General features: G+C 34.0%; 1 protein-coding gene across 3 annotated transcripts; it reads left to right on the forward strand.

The window, feature by feature from the left end:
- Window positions 1-1,227: 1,227 nt before the first annotated feature.
- LOC131156421 (probable ribosome-binding factor A, chloroplastic) lies at window positions 1,228-13,042 on the forward strand. Of its 3 annotated transcripts, none has more exons than XR_009136992.1 (4): window positions 1,228-1,676; window positions 10,226-10,399; window positions 11,231-11,447; window positions 12,770-13,042. XR_009136992.1 is itself a non-coding variant. In XM_058110092.1 (3 exons), the coding sequence occupies exons 1-3, from the start codon at window positions 1,293-1,295 to the stop codon at window positions 11,375-11,377; spliced, it is 705 nt and encodes a 234-aa protein (XP_057966075.1). In that variant the 5' UTR covers window positions 1,259-1,292; the 3' UTR covers window positions 11,378-11,509. The 3 variants fall into 3 exon arrangements, 1 of the variants encoding a protein (XP_057966075.1); XR_009136993.1 differs by having other exon boundaries at window positions 1,239-1,676; window positions 12,815-13,042; XM_058110092.1 differs by lacking the exon at window positions 12,770-13,042 and having other exon boundaries at window positions 1,259-1,676; window positions 11,231-11,509.
- The last annotated feature ends 7,732 nt before the right edge of the window (window positions 13,043-20,774 follow it).

Below are 20,774 nucleotides of genomic sequence, written 5' to 3' on the forward strand. Positions count from 1 at the left end.
ACTTTTACTTATAAATAATTGTGCACGTGTGTGTGAGTATGGGTTAAGAACGATTTTATAACTGCGGTTAATTATTTACTGAGTTGATTTATACCGTGGGAAGGAAAAAAGGTATTTTCAACTGTGTAGAATGATTATATATTTAAATGTTATTTTTGGTTAAATGAAGAATGAGTCATTTTCTGAATACACTAAAATTCATGTTGGTCACGCACTAATATTAACTTAGTCTTTCCTTACTAAGAAGTGTCTCACCCCATCATACAAATTATCTTTTTAGAAAACACCAGGGATCGTGCTTAGCGGGCTTGAGAGGGGTTGGGTCGGTTTGATAGTTTTTGTACATGGTGTGTATGGAATTAGTTGGTTTTTGTATTGTATAAGGATAATTTGGAGACGTTTGTATATAAAAGTGATTTAGAACTCTAGCAAGGGATGGTGGAAAATATATGATATGATTTATTTTCGTTGCATTTTATATGATGAGTTGGTATCAGGTACACAGACGTCACTAAAGTAACACTTCGAGCCTCATGTGGTGGGACAGGGCGTTACATTTATCACCTCTTCCGGAGGATAAATATACGACCTCATCTGGAGGATAACTTTTTCACTTTTTTAGAAGGTCGATTTTAACATTTCTTCGGGAGGTTAAAAATATACCATCTTCAAGAGGTAAATATTTACCACCTCTTCTGGAGATTAGATACATAACCTCTTCACGAGATTTATTTCTTCGGGAGATTAAATATATAGACGAGAGATTTAAATATATTGTCTCTTCTGAAGGACTATCTCTTCAGGAGATTTAAATATATAACCTCCACAAGCGGATGACATAAAAAATTTCACTATCTCGGGAAGAAATACAAAATGATTTGGAATCGACCCTTGTACAAAATATCTGCAGTCTTGTACGAGATATCTCTCTTCTTTTTATCTCTACTCTTCTTTCTATACATCCTACTTACTTTAAGCATGTAAGTGTCTATATAAGTATGCAATGTGTGTATACAAATGCGAGCGGTAGGGTGCCATTTCATATGGTAATATGGATAACAAAATATTTATTGAGGTGGAAAAATCAAAATAGTGAAAGATGGGGTGATATTCATATTTTTCATAACAAATCTAACTTAATGACAGTTTAACCAATTTTTGACTTTTTATTAAAATATTGAGTTGTTCAACAAGTCTGAAACGTCGTCGTTGCTATGGCTGTTTTGTCTACTGTACGCGCCGTAGATATCCACAACCACAGAAAAGGAGGGGAATCAAAATTCTCCACCGCAATGTCGCATCATCTCCTCCTCCAGCTGCCCTTCGACCCCCATCAACGGCCGCTCGCGGTTCATCGCCGCCCTGTATCCACCCCCGCCAACCTCCGCAAAATCTGTCCAAGCATCTTTAGAAGTTCGCCGGCACTGACTCTTTCGTGCTCGACCTCTTTCGGCGCCCTCCGTCCGCGGCCAGTGACCACTCTGAATGTGAGGTGCATGGCGAACCCTAGGAGAGTGAAAATGGTGGCGAAGCAGATACAGAGAGAGCTCTCCGACATGCTCCTCACCGACAAGGTCCTCCAGTACGCAGTCCTCCCCGAAGCCGCTCTCGGCGCCGACCGCTACCTCTCCTCCGTCACCACCATCAGCGACGTCGAAGTATCCGGTGATTTGCAGGTTCGTATCGGTCCTTTTATTGTGCAATTCGTTTTATACGTTTAGAACTTTGTAACGACATGACCGGGTTCGTTAATTTCTTGAGTTCTAATTCCGTAGGGTTCTCTAAATTGAGCTAATTTGTGGATTATATATATAATGTGACGTGCATGATTACGCATGTCATTTCTAATCTCCTGATTTTTGTTATAAGCTGCGACAATGACTTAAGTTGAGTGTCTTTTTGTCTCTGTTCAAGATTATATGAGGTTAGAACGAAGATTCTATTGTCTATATTTGCTTGTTGTTTCCTAAAATCTTCATCATTAGACATAAACCAATCTCCAAATGAGGAATTTTGTTGACTCTAGTGCTATTCTGATTCATTTGTATGCTGAAAGTAAGAATATATGAAGCACAAGCTTCTATTATAGTCAGTGTCTTTAATTTGTTATGCTTCTATTGCTACATGATCTTACCTCTTGTATTTTTGTCAGTAGGTTTGTTCTCATGGATTTATGGACTGGAGATTTGGAAATTTTCCTCTATGAATTGTAAATATGAAATTGAATTCAGGCCTAGGAATCCCAAGCAACTAAGTGCACACCATAAAAACTCCAAAATCACAATGGATGGTAACTAACTGCTGCTTTTCTTGATGGCTAAACAAGTCAGATAGAAGGATAAATTTTTTATTTTATACATACAATACACACGCAGCAATTTGGATGTCATGGGTTCAAGTCATGGAAACAGCCCATCCATATTCAGGGGTAAGGCTGTCATTTGATGCTTCCTTGATCTTATGTTGGCAAGAGCCTTTCTATACCCACTTGCCCTTTGACAGATGACACATACAACAACAAAGTCTTAAGTAGACTAGATGAGGTTAGTGACGTGAGTCCTTTTTTACCAATTTAAATGATTGTGTGCAATTTCCTCCAATTTAAAGGCTATTAAATCTTTACTCATTATTTTATTCCAAGTAATTTAGATTTACCCCTACCCCTTCTATTGCCTTTAACGGTAGCTAGCTTCCTACTCCTGGTGCACTATTTGGCCTACATTGATAATGCTCAAACCTGCCCTTCTTTATCTTATCTTCTACAAACTTCATGCCTATCTTCCTACAATTATGTTCATTCCATAATTTATTTTTAATGTTATACCACTCATCCACCTTAGTATTCTCATTTTGGCATCATATACTTTTCAGCTATGTTACTTCTTAGTTGCCCAATATTTTAATTTATATAGCATAGTTGGACTTATAGACGCCGTATAAAACTTTTCTTTTAATTTTAAGGACATTTTATGATCATGGAACACGCTAGGAACACTTCCTATTTTAACTACCCTACTTTAGCTCTATGTGTAACATCTTCTTCAATTTGTTCTTGAGCTTACGTTTACATACAAGATATTGAAATCTCGTAGTGCTGTTAATTTCTTGCCCAATAAGTTAAAATCATTTTTCCAATATTCCTCTTTCCATGATTTAAATTACATTTCTTATATTCTATTTTATTCCAATTTGTCCTAAAACCTCTAGATTTTAAAGCTTCTCTATATAATTATAATTTGGATTCTACTCCATTTCTAGTTTCATCAATCAAGACAAGATCATCTGCAAACAACATATGCCAAGGAACCTTACTTTGAATACTCCTAGTAAGTTCATCCATCATTTGTGAAAAGCAAATAGAAAATGCTTGAAGCAAATCCTTGATATAAACTTGGAAATTTCTTGGACTCTTCATCTGTTGTCCTGATGCTAGTACATATGCCCAACAACATGAGTATGCCTACTACATAGTCCTCTTTTTTTTTTTTTTTTCTCTCTCTCTCTCTCTTAAAACCAACCTTAGAACTTCCCTACATACTTGATCATAGACTTTTTTAAAAAATTAAAAATCATATGCAAGTTTGTCTTCTTTTCCCTAATTTTTCCTATTAATCTTCTTAAAGGATTTGTAGCTTCTATATTTGATCTCTTAGGCATAAATCAAATTGATTTTTAAAGACTTTTTCTAGCCTTAGTGCTTGTTCAATTGCCCTTTCCCACAGTTTCATTGTATAATTCATAATTTTAATTCCACAATAGTTGTTACAATTTTGAATTTCTTCTTATTTTTGTATATGGGCATTAAAGTGCTTTGTTGTGTTTGGTGGCTCATTTCTTGGAATGGTTAGCATACACAAGGAAGAGAACATAGTTAATATCAACATTCTGGGAAATCCATTGACGGTTTTCTGTAACCGTCGACGGTTTTATTGAAATTTCAAAAATCTCAGAAATTTGCTCTTGGTATTTTATTTCGTCGACTGTTTTAGGAAAATCGTCGACGGTTTTGTTCTGGGCCGCGAGGCTAAATTCAAAATTTGAATTTGAACATTAAGTTGGTTGGATTTTGGGGGAAAACCTTCGAAGGAAACTTTATTTATACACTTGTCTGAGTGTATTGACAGATGAAGATCATTGTAAATTGTATTGTATTGTCTCCTTTGACATTTATATAGTAAAAACCTTCGCTGATTGCTCCCGTGGATGTAAGCATTGTCGAATCACGTAAATCTTCGTGTTGTTATTCTTACTTTCAGATATACTGCGTGTGTGTTCCATTTTGGTTCTTCATTGTTTGTTGCGTTTAAATTCCCGTGTGCAAATTCATAGTTCATTCACAATCAATTGGTATCAGAGCGTTGTTGTTATGGCATCAGACACTTCATCTGCAAAATTTGACGTTATCAAATTTGATGGAACCGGAAACTTTGGTTTATGGCATAAGAGAGTGAAAGATTTTCATGTGCAGTAAGGGATGGTGAAGGTCTTGTATGGTGTTCAACCGGAAGGTATGGATGAGGCTAATTGGAGAGAATTAGAGGCAAAGACTGTTGCTACAATACGTTTGTGTTTGGCCGGCGAAGTACTATATCATGTTATGGAGGAAGATTCTCTTGCGGCTGTTTGACAAAAGCTTGAAGGCCGGTACATGTCCAAATCCCTTACTAACAAATTATTTCTTAAGCAGTGTCTTTATTGGTTTAAGATGGTTGATGGTTTGAGCTTGAATCAACACATCAACGCATTTAATCAAATCATAAGCGATTTAATGCGTGTTGACGTGAAGTTTGAAGAGGATGATAAGACATTGATGCTACTGAATTCCTTGTCAGCGACACACATGTATGAAAATTTAGTTACCACTCTTACATGGGGGAAAGAGACCCTAAACTTGGAAGAGGTGACAAGTGTCTTGTTGGGTTTTCATCAAAGGTTGAAAATTTGCGATGAAAATTTCACACGGAGAAGGACTTGTGGTGAAAGGTAACTATGATCGTGGGAGAGGAAGATTCAGAAATGGATCAAGTCAAAAATCCCGAACTCAATTCAAGAAGAAAAAGAATATCCAGTGTTATAAGTGCGGTAAAAAGGGGCACGTTAAACCGGAGTGTTCGGATTGGAAGAAAGGAAATGCTGAAAAGCATGAAGGGACTTCAGAATCAGCAAATGTTGTATATGAAGGAAATTCAATTTGCAGTGATGGGGATGTACTCCCAGTTTCGTCGAAATCGGATCGCCTAACGGGCTTAGGGATTCTAGGTTCGGCATGTTCTTACCGTATGACTGCAAACAAGGAGTGGTTCAACACCTATAGGTTGGTAAATTTAGGTTCAGTTCTTTTGGCAAATGATGTCTCCTGTAAAATCATTAGCATTGAAAGTGTTAGAATTAGAATGTTTGATGATGTTGTGAGAACCTTGAGCAATGTAAGACACATATTGTACCTACGGAAGAGTCTTATCTCACTTGGCACCTTGGATTGTAATGACTTTAATTACAAGTCCAAAAGTGGGATTATGGAAGTGTGGAAAGGTAATCTGACGGTGATGAAAGGGCAAAAGTTAGATGGAAATATTTATACACTGCAGGGAATTACTATTGTAGGTGGAGCTGCAGCCATAGATACTGAATTTGATGAAACCATTTTGTGGCATATGCAGCTTGGGCATATAAGTTGACATGGTATGAAAGAACTTCACAAAAGGAAACTCTTAAAGGTATGAAAACATGTAAGGTGAATTTTTGTAAGATTTGTGTTATTAGGAAACAAAATAGAGCAAACTTTAAATTAGCTATTCACAAGACGAAACGTATTCTTGATTACATGATGTTTGGGGACCGGTTAGAGTAGCATCAAGAGGTGGACATGTTTATTATGTGAGTTTTGTTGATGACTACTCACGAAAAGTCTGGGTATACTTTATGCGGCACAAGTTTGATGCGTTTGTCAGGTTTAAGTTGTGGAAAGCTAAAGTGGAAAATCAGGCGGGAAGGAGAATCAAATGTCTTAGGTCAGGCAATGGGACGGAGTATGCTGACTCTAGGTTCATGGAGTTTTGTGAGCAGCAAGACATTAAGAGTCATTTCACTGTTTGTCGGACACCTCAGCAAAATGGTGTAGCTGAAAGGATGAATCGAATTCTAACTGAAAGAGCTTGGTGTCTCAGACTTAATGCAGGATTACCAAAGAACTTCTAGGCCGAGTCAGTTAGAATGACCTCTTTCTTGGTAAACCGATCACCAAGGGCATCACTAGAGGGGAAAGTGGCTGAAGAGGTATGGACGGGAAATGCAGTAGACTATTCTAGATTGAAGGTATTCAGTTGTCCAGTCTATGTTCACATGTCTAGTGAGGAGAGATCGAAACTTGACGCAAAGTCTAGATGTTGCATCCTTTTGGGATATCGAAAGGGTGTGAAGGGGTACAAGTTATGGGATCTAATGGCAAACAAGGTGGTGATTAGCAGGGATGTAGTTTCTAATGAGAAAGCTATGGTGAAGTGTACTCAAGAATTTGATGAAGAGAAACAGGAGGCAGAAAACTGGAGCAAAGACGAACATGTTGTGCAAGTGGAGTTAGAAACTTAGGGTAATGATAATGATCTTGGTCCTCCAGTTGCAAGGAATTCTAACTCGGGAAACCAGCAAGTTGACAGTATTCCTATACGGAGATCTAGACGCACTATTAGACCACTACCAAGGTATGAGTTTGAAGAGTTAGTATCTTATGTTTTCATTACTAGTTGCAATGATCCAACTACTTTTCAAGAGGCAATGCACAGTCAGGAGAAAAGTAGGTGGATGAGTGTTATGATTAAGGAAATGAAATCGCTGCATAAGAATCAAACTTAGGAGTTGGTGGAGCTTCCAAATGGGAAGAGGGCGATAGATTGCAAATGGGTATATAGGAAGAAGGAAACAATTTCAGAAAATGAATGAGAGAAATTTAAGGCATGGTTAGTGGCAAAGGGATACTCACAAAAAAAGGGAATAGATTATGATGAAATCTTTTCATCTATGGTCCGACATACTCCCATTAGGGTAGTGTTGAGGTTAGTAGCTTATTATGATCTGCATTTGGAACAAATTGATGTGAAGACGACATTTTTCCATGGTGACTTGGAAGAATAGATTTATATGGTATAACCGGAGAGATTCAGTGAACCAGGGAAAGAACACTTAGTTTGCAAGTTGAAGAAATCTCTTTATGGGTTGAAATAGTCTCCAAGGCAATGGTACAAAATATTTGATTCCTATATGATCAAGATTGGCTACAGAAGATGTATGTGAATAAGCTTGTTGCTGTATGTTGATGACATGTTAATAGCTGCGAAAGATTTAACTGAGATAAATCAGTTAAAGGATCTGTTGCATAAAGAGTTTGACATGAAAGATCTTGGTCCAGCCAAGAAGATATTTGGGATGGAGATTCGTCGGAATAGAATTGCAGGGAGGTTGTGGTTATCTCAGGGCGGTTATGCGGAGAAGGTGTTGGAAAGGCTCAGTATGACTGATGCTAAACCGTTATGTATATCTTTAGCGAGTCACTTTAAATTATCTACTGCTGAATGCCCAAGTACGGATGATGATATTCAGAATATGTCAAAGGCCCCTTATGCTAGTGTCGTGGGGGAGTTTAATGTATGTCTTGATGTGTACAAGACCAGACTTAACACATGCAGTGAGTGTGGTGAGTAAGTTTCTTTCTAATCCGGGTAGACAGTACTGGGAAGCCATCAAATGGATTTTCAGATACTTACGGGGTACTTCTAGTTATGGCATCATGTTCGACAAGCAACAAGATAGTCCATCAGTTGTGGGGTTTGTCAATGCTGATTTTGCAGGAGATATGGATGACAGAAGGTCTACAACGGGTTATGTCTTTACCCTTGTGGGAGGACCTATATGTTGAAGGTCCATGGTATAATCCTTGGTAGCATTGCCTACAACTGAATCTGAATATATGACAGTTGCCGAAACTGCAAAGGAAGCCTTATGCCTTACCGGTTTGGTCAAAGAGATGGGTATACCGTAAGGTGGAGTTGTGCTGCATTGTGATAGTCAGAGTGTCATTTACTTAGCGAAGAATCAAGTGTACCATGCTACAACCAAGCATATTGATGTGAGGTTCCACAGGATCCGGGAATTGATTACTTCAGGTGAACTTGTATTGGAGAAGGTTCACACAACTAAAAATGCAACGAGCATTTTGACAAAACCGGTTATTACTGAAAAGTTCAAGCATTGCTTGGACTTGCTTCATGTCTCCAAGTTCTAGAAGGGAGACGGACCCAACCTAACGTTCTAAGGTCAAGGTGGAGTGTCCAGCTATGTTTTTTCGGGTTCTCCTAAGGGGCAGAAATTCACCAAGGTTGAGATTGTTGTGTTTGGTGGCTCATTTCTTGGTATGGTTAGCATACACAAGGAGGAGAGCATAGTTAATATCGGCATTCTAGGGAAAACCGTTGATGGTTTTCTGAAATCGTCGACGGTTTTAACGGTTTTACTGAAATTTCAGAAATTTCAGAAATCTGCTCTCGGTATTTTATTCCGTCAACGGTTTCAGGAAAACTGTCTAAGGTTTTGTTCTGGGTTTGCTAGGTTGAATTCAAAATTTGAATTTGAACGTTAAGTTGGTTGGGTTTTGGGGGGAAATCTCCGAAGGAAACTTTATTTATACACTTGTCTGAGTGTATTGAGAGATGAAGATCATTGTAAATTGTATTGTATTCTCTCCTTTGACATTTACATAGTAAAAACCTTTGTCGATTACTCCCGTGGATGTAGGTATTGCCGAACACATAAATCTTCATGTTGTTATTCTTGCTTTCAGATATACTGTGTATGTGTTCCATTTTGGTTCTTCATTGTTTGCTGCGTTTAAATTCCACTATGCAAATTCTTAGTTCATTCACAATATGCTTCTTCTTCATTCATTTGGCATTTCCTTAGTTTTCATAATTGTGTTAATGAATTAGTTAATTGTGTAATTCTGTTTTCACGTATGCATTTCCAAACTTCAATTTAGATGTCATCCGATCCTGTAGATTTTCCATTTTTCATGTTTTTAATGCAAATTTAATTTCATTAACTCTAATTTTGTGAATAAACCTCAAATTTTTAGTTTCTTTTTTCCCCATTTGTCATTTCTAGGTTTAAGCATTCTACGTGATTTTCATTAAATAGCTTGTTAAAACAACTTAGCCATCTTTCTTTTTATGCCTTTTTCTTTAAGCAAGACACTATCATCCTTATTGTTTAATATATTAATATTAATTAAGTCCTTGTTCCTTCTTTCTCTAACTTTGGCAAGTTTATGTCTATTTCCCCTTCTTTTGTATCTTATTTGGCATATAAATTATTATATGCTCTATTTTTAGCTTTAGTAATGGCCTTTTTTGCATCTTTTCTTACTTATTTATGTTTTTCAAAATTTTCCATATTTCTTTATTTTTGCTATATTTTATCTTCCTCCCCCCCCACCTATCTTTACAACTTTTTGGACATCTTGCTCACTACCAACTTTCTTTACTAGCTGAGTATCTTCCTCTAGATTCACCTAAAATCTCTTTCGTTATCTTTTTGATAGGGCTAGTTAACCTACTTCATAGAGTTTTTGTGTCTACACTACTTCTTGTTGTCCAATCACCCTTTTTGATCATTTTATCTTTAAATTTTATTATATTTTCCTCCTTTAGGTTTCACCGCCTAGTTCTCATCCATTGATTTATGTTACCTTTCTCTTCCATTTTTTAATACATATATCTAACACTAGAACTCTTATGTAATTAAACTCTCATTTGGGATGACTTTGCCGTACTTAGATGATAAACATTCTACCCTCCTCCTAAAGAAAAAAATTGTGTGACAATTCACACCAAGTAAATGTGGGACGACTGCAGCTATTCATTTTGTAAACATTTCTCTAGGACTTTGTCTGATATTTCTTGTCAAACTATCTTTTGGAATATGGTCTAGGACTATCAATTTGTCTGATATTTCTTGTCAAACTATCTTATGGAATATGGTCTTGAAGGACTATCAATTTCCCTTGGTCTGCATGAAAAACTTGTGTGCGAGAACCTGCATGTTAATCATTATTATGTAACTATGATCTGTTCTTAACTGAATAAAAGATATAAAGCACGTTCAGTGACATTAATTTATACATAGCAAATTTATGGTTTGTATATGACTGAACAACAGTTTCGTTCCATGTTAGTAGGTTGTTAAAGTATATGTATCTGTTTTTGGTGATGACCGTGGAAAGGAGGTTGCCATTGCTGGGTTGAAGTCAAAGGCTAAATATGTTCGCAGTGTGTTGGGGAAGCGTATGAAGCTGCGATTGACTCCTGAGATACGCTTTATAGAAGACGAGTCTCTAGAAAGAGGAAGCAGGGTAAAACTTTATCACATGTCTATTTGAAGTTTTGAACATAATATTTAGTATATAGCACCCTAAGCAAGGACTGCTTCAGTCCTTGCATCCTTTATGATATTCAATCAGATTGGGTATCTATAAAATGTGTTGAATTCTGTTTTCTTGTGGATTCTGCCCATGTTTTCACCAAGATCAAAATTCACAGAATTCAAGCAGAGACAGAATTGGGAGGAAAAGGTCCTCGGTTAAATGTTTTGAATATGTTGTTGTTTGTCTTGGAAAACGTGCCCACTGTCACCTACTGGTTCTCTCATGATCAATTTGTTTGGTCCATTATCTCCATGCTTTCATTTTAGCATTTTCCGACCCATTGTTGGAAGTTTTAATTTTTTGAATTTGGATTAAGCATGAGGAGTGAACCAAAAGAAAAAAAAAATAGTTGGTTTCTTTCAATCAATGAATTTGCACAATAAACAGTGAAAGAACCTCTTAGTTGTCATTGTTCTTATAATTGCACTGTTTTTGTTAAAATTCATCTGGATTAAGTTGTTTTCATGTTTTACAGTGTACCCGGCAGCCCATTGCTTAAGTCAGCCTATTTTCCATTAGTTTGATCAACATAATTATTGTTATAGAAAGAATCATTTGTCAGGAATCTTCCAGCAGTCCCAGTTTGAGAACTTACAATAACTATGTTGCATGAACACAAGCATGCTTCAGTTTTGCATTTATTCCATCTGATCTTCTCACATGAGCATAGCAGCTAGTAGCACTACCTTATGTATGCAATGAAGGTTGGCTGTTTTTATCTTATGCAAATACTGATCTGTTGGGTTTTAATATTTTCAGGTGATTGCAATATTGGATAGGATAAAGAACAAGGAAAAAATTGCTGAAGGCCGAGGTCAAGAACAATATGAACCATCTGATCTACCTGAAGATGAAACAGACAGGGAGGATGAGGACCCTGATGAAGGCATTATTTATGTAAAATAGTGATTCTGTTGGTGCTCAACATTGACTTTCGAGCCAGTTTGACGTCGGGCATGCCTTTGCTTCGCCTCAGGTTAGATTCATTTTCGATGATTTTAACTACATACCAAAGTCGTCAAGGCCTTATTTATGTTCTGACCATGTCTGCATATCTAGCCTAAAGTGTTTTAAAAGGTGGTAGTAATCTTCTAAATTTACTTCTCAATTGTTTCTTTAGGGTTTAGAGGTAATGACACTTGAAGTTTGCGAAGTTTTCTATGTTTACCATTTGAGTCCATATACATATACATATACATATACATATATATATATATATACATATACATATACATATATATATATATATATACATATACATATATATATATATATATATATCCATATACATATACATATACATATACACATATATATATATATATGTGTATATGTATATGTATATGGACTCGTCAAGGCCTTATTTATGTTCTGACCATGTCTGCATATCTAGCTTAAAGTGTTTTAAAAGGTGGTAGTAATCTTCTAAATTTACTTCTCAATTGTTTCTTTAGGGTTTAGAGGTAATGACACTTGAAGTTTGCGAAGTTTTCTATGTTTACCATTTGAGTCCATATACATATACATATACATACATATATATATATATATATATATATATATATATATTTCCATTAAAATGCACAAACTTGCATTTTTTAGCAATCAAGTCCACACACTATTTTATTTTTATTTATTTCTTTGAGTATGCAGACATAAATTTTTTGCAACCAGCATATCTTGTCAATGCTTTTTTTTTTTAAAAATAGAGTTGTAAATGAATTTAACATAGATGACTATTCCGAATGTCTCAAGTATTTGAGTCTGAGTGATATGCCGCATTATGGACTCCAGGTGTCATCATTACCTCATGGAAAAAGGCCCAGGGAAAGTGAATGGTGTTTTCAGATTAAAGAAAAAAAGATTCAGCCATGTAGGAAGATACAAATTGATTAGGCAAACATTTGGCATTTGCTTGAAAATTTGTGTGCAATCCTAAACTTCTCAGCATTCCTTTGACAAAAAATGAAATGAAGTTTTTGATTGCATTAAAATTTTTTTAAGAGTTGAGTAATTTTATTGAACAAATTAGAGGTAGATGTACAATAACTCAACTGAACATTCACAAAAACAATAAATGAACAGGCAAGATTGTTATCCAAAAAAAAAAAATCATGAAGATTCTTATCCAAAAGAAGGGAAAAAAAAGATTGTCTCGAGGATGATGCGCTTATATTTAGAGCTGTCTGGTAGCATGTAGTGTGGTGCTTGCAATCTTGAGGCTGAATGCATTTCGCCCCTAAACAGCTTCCCCTCCAGTGGCCTGACTTTCTAATAATTGATCATCTCAATTTGCAGGGAACTGTTTTTAACAATTATGCAATTCCCTGCCATTCCATGCAGGGTGATCTTGTTCTTAAGCCCATCATATGAAGTCTTCAACTTCATGCTGCCCTAATTCATGAGGACTTGAACCACTTTGCCCTAGTTCAGATTTTTGTTGATGTTCAATATGTCAAATATTTAATGTATAGGCCATGTGTGAACCATGGAGTTTATAGAAAATCAATGTGTACAAAAATGTTCTTACTAGTTTAGTTTTGGTGATCAATCAAGATTGAGTATTGTCTATATTTCAATTTGAGATTGGAGTCATGGTGATTATGTTTGTTTTAAATCTTTAGGTCTGTTTGGATCAAGGATTTTATATAGGAAAAGGAAAGGAAAATAAGGAGAAAATTCATTTTTCTTTGTATTTTTTTTTTCTCTATTGAATACTATCAAAAATAAAAGTTTGTTTTAATATGATTATTTTTTTTTTTTTTTAAAAATAAATATTAATGATATGTAAAATTAAATTTGTGTTTATAGATTTAGTATATTTTTTATTTTCTTTCTTATTTTTTCTGATAACCAAACATGAAAATGAGGATTTCAAGATGTTCTCCTTTCCTTTCTATAATATTTTCTGGGTTCTAAATAAGGTCTTAATTATTTGAATTGAATTGTATGATATCCTTAGGACCCGTTTGGATCAAGGATTTTGTTTGAAGAAAAGAAAATGAGGAAATTTATAATTCCTATTATTTTCCTTCTATATAAAGTACTATAAAAAAATGAAAGTTTGTTTTAATATGAGTAAGAATTAGGAAAAATTAAATATCAACAATGTGTAAAATTAAATTTTTGTTTGATATATTTTTAATTTGTTCTTAAATTCCTTGATAATCAAATGGATTTTTTCATATTTCCCTTTCCTTGATAACTAAAATGAAATATTTGAGAACTATATGTAATCAAAAGAATTGCAGATTGTGCATTTTTATGTTGTGGGCACATTGGATATATATATAATCAATGAAAGATAAATTGTATTGATCAAATCGATATGTATAGATACTCTGGGCATACCTAAATGGAGGGAAGGCTAAGCTCCCAAACAAAGACACCTCAAGCATATTACATTCAACCCAGGCATACCCGAGTTCCCCAAGGCCAAATAGTGACAACACAGAGTAGAGGCACCAAGTCACTCAATTCGGTCGACCGAACGGCAAGACAACAAACGATGATCAGTCGACCGAACAAGCACAGCCCAACAATCCAAAACCCAGTCAACTCGGTCAACCAAACAACACTGGACAAGGCCCATCCGAGCAACCCATGAGCCATCATAACATGCAGAACAATACAAATAAACCTGGGCATACCCAGGGGGCGCATGGCCAATCTCAAACAAACTTAAAATGATCATACAGTAATCAACCTGGGCATTCAATCCTGAAGATGTTTGTTTGGATGACCGGAATAATGGATTCCGGGTCAGTAGTCTTACCCTCATACTTCCTCTTATTCCTAAAGTGTCATAAAAAGTATACCGTGGTTGCTAAGCCAGCCCCCTTTGACTCCTTGTGGAGCCATTTTAGACTTTCCGAGAGCTTGTGATGTCACATTCTCTGGACCGAGAGGGTATTCCAGACAACTGGCGGCAACTTGAATGCTCAAATTCACAAAATTAATTTTGTAAATATTGAATTCAAACTTGATTTTACTGTAAGTTCTTAAAACTTGGCTTTGAAATTGGTTATAAAATATTTTTGATATACAATAAAATATGTAAATATTTGTATAAATATATAACACTTAAATAGCATAAAAGCTCAGTTAAACAAGTGATTAGTATTGTAAAAACTCAGACTACTTCTTCATATTCAAATAAAGTAAAGCTAAGTTGAGTTTTCAAGAAAGTTGAGTTCATCTAATTTTATTCGTCACTTACCCTCATAGTTCTCATTTAATATGAATTAATCCTATATTTGAAGAGACCTTACATTTTGATTTTCATTGGATTTGAATAAAATATAATATAAAATTATATTATTATTTTTTTTCAAATATATCCAAATTCAAATTCAATATCCGATATCCATGCTTCTAAATGCAAGGTAAATGTAAACATCTAACATTCTAAACTAATTTTCCAAAAACTATTTTAAAAAATCTTCTAAACTAAAGTGCTAGTTACTTTCTCCTCTTACGCTTTCGGGAGCTTGATTTTGATTTTAAACCCGTGGCATGAAGATCGTGGGTCATAGGTTTTAGACCAATAACGTGAAAATAGTTTCTCATAAAAAAGACAAAATAAAATTAGGTATTATAAATTCTTCGTGGTTTTTCCCTTTCTAAAGTGCATTAACTTTTTTTTTTTTTTTTTTTCATTTTTTGTTTGAAGTGGGTAGTTGGTGTTACAATATCAGGAGCAGTGCCAAACACAAAGGCTTTTTGGGGCTGAGTTCCCTTTATTAGCTGCATAGATGGGGCTCTAGGGTTTATCTCAAAACCCTATCCATCCTCATCTTCTTTATGACATAGTTGGGACAAGTTACCCTTCATTTTCATTGCAGAGCCCCCATGCTTTTGGACCACCCCCAAAACAAAGGGCTGTGGCTTGTGAGCGACTGGCTCTAGTTTGAGTAGGCTAGGGTTTGGATTAGACATGCCCAATTCACAACTAAGTATATTAATTAAATTAATTGCTCAATTAATTTTTCTAATATATCAAAGAACATTTTTGTAACATCTAAATAGTTAAATATTCATTGATATTGTTGTTTTCAAGCACTAAACTTCAAAAGTGTAATTTTATTGCATGTTGGGCCGAATTCAATGACTACTTATGACGACAGTTCCAACACAAACCCTCTATTATTGCAGGATATGCATACAAATTTACACTGATCTCATAATAATTCAGTACTTAAAATCTATTCCGATAGTTATTAATAGTATTGTTTGATTTAAATAATTAACAAAAGGCTAAATCAAACCAACAAGCATAGGGAACACAAATCCTACCATGCTATACTCCCTAAAGCCAAATATTAAATTATAAATAACCTAACCTCAATTCTAGTTGGACCAACATCAATGCAAAAGTAAAGACCTATCAAGCTATCTATCACATCTCGAAGTCTAACTCTTACACGACTTTTGGTTTACAAAACGCTTGTAACATTCCGACAACATTTCAAAAACATGAAAAGAATACTCACATTTGATTTCCAAATTAAAATTGAAAAAAATTCAAACATGCATATATTACTAACGACATCACTTACCTACTCGTCAAGTGATAGCATGGCTATGATAAAATAAGCAATATGAACATTCAAAGAATGGATAATGAGATTCACTTCCAAACAATAAGTTAAATTCTGCAATCAAAAATTTAGGACACATTTAATTCACAAAATCGAATCTAATAGCGTAAAATTTTTAGGAAAAAACTATATAAACTCCCTTTGTGATTTAACCAAAAAATAACAAGCCACCTTATGTTTAAAAGGTATAACACCATTAAGTTATTTTAATTCAAATGCTGAAAATATTAAAGTATCCCACATAATAAAATCTCTCATAACCAACAAAGAGAATAGCATTAATGACATCATTGCTAGCAATTACAAGTGACAATTATAAATAAATGCCTTAGACATGTGCATTCACAATTATATAGATTTTTATACAAGTAAATATATACATAACCATATATAGATATGCATTAATCAATAATGTCATTGTGTGTGTATATTATTTAGTGTTTGTGTATACATGTAAACTTAAGTGAAATTCATAGAGTTAGTAAAAAAATTTCGAGCATACTAAGGATTTCAAAATCAAATTGTGGTAATAGATCATTAATAATTTTGGCTTAAAAGGTAATATTTACTTGTCAAGAGTAATATTTTGACATGTCACAGAACAAACCTTAACTATGTACATAAGTATATAATTAGACAATTAATTACTTAAATACATAATTATGTAATATATATTTATACAAGTACATAAAATTACATCGGTATAATTATAAATTTCGATGTATCATGTATACTTAAAAGATTAGCATTTAAATGGACTCAACTTCATATTTATGCATAAAAATAGTCTTCAGTATTTAAAGAATTGCAATATACAATCTACACAGAATAATATTCTCTGAAGGTTTTAAAAAAAAAGTATAATCACTTGAGGGTATTTTTGTCCATAAAATGATACTCGCATCTAACATCCTGATTTTCATTAAGAAAACCAATCCTACTATTACTTTTCATAATTTTAAATATCATATTTAAGGCGATTTAATAATTACAAATCCACAAAATAACTTTTTGTTTTTCGATTAAACGCAGGATCTATCTAATTACCCTAAATTTTTTTTTTTTCAAAATCCCAGAGCAAAATTAGGATGGATTGCTTTACAATGATGTCTCACTTGTTGTTCATACAATTCATTAGCCATGTCTATTGGCAAATGGTAATTCAAGGCTCGCTTTCAAAATGAAGTGGGGAAGAAATTAGAGGAAAGGGACTTGGATGATTCCAATCTCCCAAGATTCTAACTAAGTGTGTGAATTACTCAAGTGGGGATGAGGAGGGGCCTCATTCCTCAATTGGGTGGTCAAGGTTGGCTGCCTTCACCCGGACTATCTTTTTCTTGTTCTTTCTTAAATAAGACGGTGTATGGAACTTTTCAAGTAGTTGACTAAATTTTATATTTCTGAATAATGAGTTCGTCTTTTTATTCTTGTTTATTTAAATATCAAAAATATTATCTTCGTTAGAAGTCATATATAGTATTTAAAATTTGAATCCCAACGTTAATCAAAACTATTTAAAATTTTTTAATAAAACAATCTCCACACATTCAATATCGTCATTACTAAAAGGCTCCTTCTGTTTAGGTTTAAAGTTTGAAGAAGTGTCTAAATTTTGTAGGTGCATGCATTATTCAAAAGATTATCCGAATACATAACTTAACTCGTGCATTTAGTTTAAAACTAAATCCAATTCTCTCTCGCTCCACAATAAGTGCACGCATTAGGTGTCATTATGCACTAAATGAGTCTTTTTATAACTTTAAATTTATTATTTTCAAGGAAAAAAGATATTTTTTTAAAAAAAAATTAATTTAAAATTATTTAATTAAATTACTTGCGTGTTCATAGTTTATAGTGACGTAATTTATTAGTAATTTGTATGGCCCAAGTCATTTTAGGAACATTTCATTGAAAGCTATTTCCTCCTTCCCTAATAAATAGTGTATATAACACCTTTCAACTATACATTTAATTTAACTTTCTTTTGCAAAAATTATGACTTGTTTTAATAAAGTCTCAATTTGTACATATGGGTAACAAATTGGGAAATTTTGCTAATTTGGCAACCTAAAAATCATGCGATCTACAATGCCCAAATGAAAATTTGGGATTAATTACTTGGACCATTTTAAAGTGTTCATACATAAATGGCTGGATATACATATTATTTTATTAATAATAACAATAAATCGTGTCATTACCTCAATAATTTGTACCTAAAACTTAATTATTGTGTTTGTAGCAAATTTTTTTTTTATTTTATTTTTCCATTGGTTGGCTTAAATTATAAAATGTTGAATAATTCTATTCAACAAGGATAAATTATAAAATCACTCCCTATCAAGTTTATTAGGTTGCTTGCACACTACTAATTAAACTTTAAAATATTGCATTTAACTTTATAAACTTTATAAAAAATTACAATCTCAACATTGTCAATTCGGCTAATTTCTGTATTGAACTACATGATCATTATTTATCTTTGACACGTGTACCGAATATAATTATACATAACTTTATATTATATTAGTAGGTTACTTTTATAAGGATTGAAAATAAATCTCATTTGGAGATTAATTCAATTTTTGCTCAAATAAATTGTTTTTAATTTTTTTACGAGAAAAAATATTTTTTAAAATGTAATAATTTATTATTGACATGACTTGTCAGACATTAATTAAGGCTGATAGAGGTATATACCATTAGGGATAAAATTATATGACCAACAATAACAAAACCAAGTCTTAAGTCTCGCTAGGTGGGGTAAGTTATATGAATCCGTTTCTTCCAATTTATGCGATCATGAACCATTTCTTTTGACAAATTTAGGGCTATTAAATCCTTATTCACTATCTCATTTCAAGTTATTTTAGATCTATCCCTACCCTTTCTACTACCCTTCACAGTAACTAACTCGCTCTTCCTCACTGACACACTATGTGTGTGACGCCCTGATTTTTGTAATTTTTTTTTTACAATCAATAATAAATAAATATTCACTCGTCATCAACAACATCCATAAATCGGCCATGTCAACCAACCTATTACCATTCATATGACCCGACTCGCATTGGATACCGGATTAAAAGTTATTTCATTATACAACCTAACAGCGGAAAACAGTATATACATATAAATCAGAATACAATACCTAGAGTATCAACATACATATATATACATCACCATCACAAACTCAAAAACAAGTCAACTCTAGGGGAATTACACCTCCCCTAGTCCAAAAACTCACCCTGTGTGTCAGGATCCCAGCTCCCTATGATCACAGAACTCTATCACCTGGCCTATTATTGTTTCCTGAAAAATTTAGATAATTTGGGTGACACACATCTCAGTAAGAAAGAATAAATTATTTACAGTGTGTGGCCATATGAGTTTAGTTATAATACACTTTACTTTTCAAATCAACATTTCATCTGAGAAAAATACACTGATAAATATATTCTTATAATCATATAGATATATAATACAAGCTTTTATAAGGTTTAAAATCATTTCTCAAATTCAATTATTTCCAACACATATTTACCCGCGAAGTTCCTGAGAATAGGGAAGATTACCCGTTCATACAAGTAGCTTCCCTCTGCCGTAACACGTTATGCAGTCAGGTATGACCACATCTGATACCTATCAGGGCACTCACCTTACTTAGTAAGCCCTCAGGTGAAGAGTTTCACTTCGCCTCAATTATTTATGTTATTAACTCACACGAATCCATTTCCCAATTTATCATTCTCTATTTCTCAATTATCATTATTTCTTTCATTTCTCATTTTAGCCAATTTTATCATTCTTTTACTTTCCGTTTCCATTTCACTATCCAGCTCATGAGTATCCTTAGTACCTAGTACCAACATCGCGTCTGTAACTCATGGCTACCCTGAGGATCTTTCCTTTCACGCCATGCTTCCCCCCATGGTCAAGGTTGTACGGCCTAAAGGCTGGATCTAACTGCGGTTAGCCGACCCGATTAGATCAAAATATCATATCACATATCGCGTCTGTAGTACGACTGGCCTGCCTATAGCCCTGATCCGAACTTAGGGGGCACAACAACTCTACAAAATAGCTTAGTCGACTGTCATGCCGCATGCTCCAAAAGTCCGTGTGGTTGTACTACACCACTAGCAACGGTACTGTGCTCAATATCACAACCCATTATTAGGGTTTCCACAACCATCTATTAGGGTTTACTACCACATACCCGCAATCATTATGTGGTATTAGCATTTCATCAATCATATTTCAATATATACGTGTCAGAATTCACATTCTCATTTTCACGTTTCAATATTTTCATATCAATATATATTATTAATCTCATATCAGTATAACTCAATTCATCTCAATATAAATGTTCTCATTATTTTCTGTGCATATTTCATCATCTCATAATAGTATATATAGTATTTCATATATTTCAACATTTCTCAAAATACCCATATCAATAATTTGCAAAATCTCATTTTCATGCAAATCATTTCTACTCACATATAAATACCATATTTCATTATTTTCCACTAATCACAGCAATAATTCTCATTTCAACATTTTCTCAGAAATTACTCATCGTTAAATTCCACATTTTTCAATATACGTCATATGCCACACAGTTTTCATCTAATATTCATATAAAAATTTCACACTCCAAAATATCATAATTTAATATTACTCAAATGTCACACAAT

The sequence above is a fragment of the Malania oleifera genome, chromosome 5 (assembly GCF_029873635.1).
Source record: "Malania oleifera isolate guangnan ecotype guangnan chromosome 5, ASM2987363v1, whole genome shotgun sequence".
Classification (NCBI taxonomy): Eukaryota; Viridiplantae; Streptophyta; class Magnoliopsida; order Santalales; family Ximeniaceae; genus Malania; species Malania oleifera.

Coding starts and splice junctions, on each gene's coding strand:
- LOC131156421 (XM_058110092.1), top strand. CDS start 1,293: ATGTCGCATCATCTCCTCCTCCAGCTGCCCTTCGACCCCCATCAACGG. Junction 1,677..10,225: donor AAGTATCCGGTGATTTGCAG/GTTCGTATCGGT, acceptor CCATGTTAGTAG/GTTGTTAAAGTATATGTATC. Junction 10,400..11,230: donor CTCTAGAAAGAGGAAGCAGG/GTAAAACTTTAT, acceptor TAATATTTTCAG/GTGATTGCAATATTGGATAG.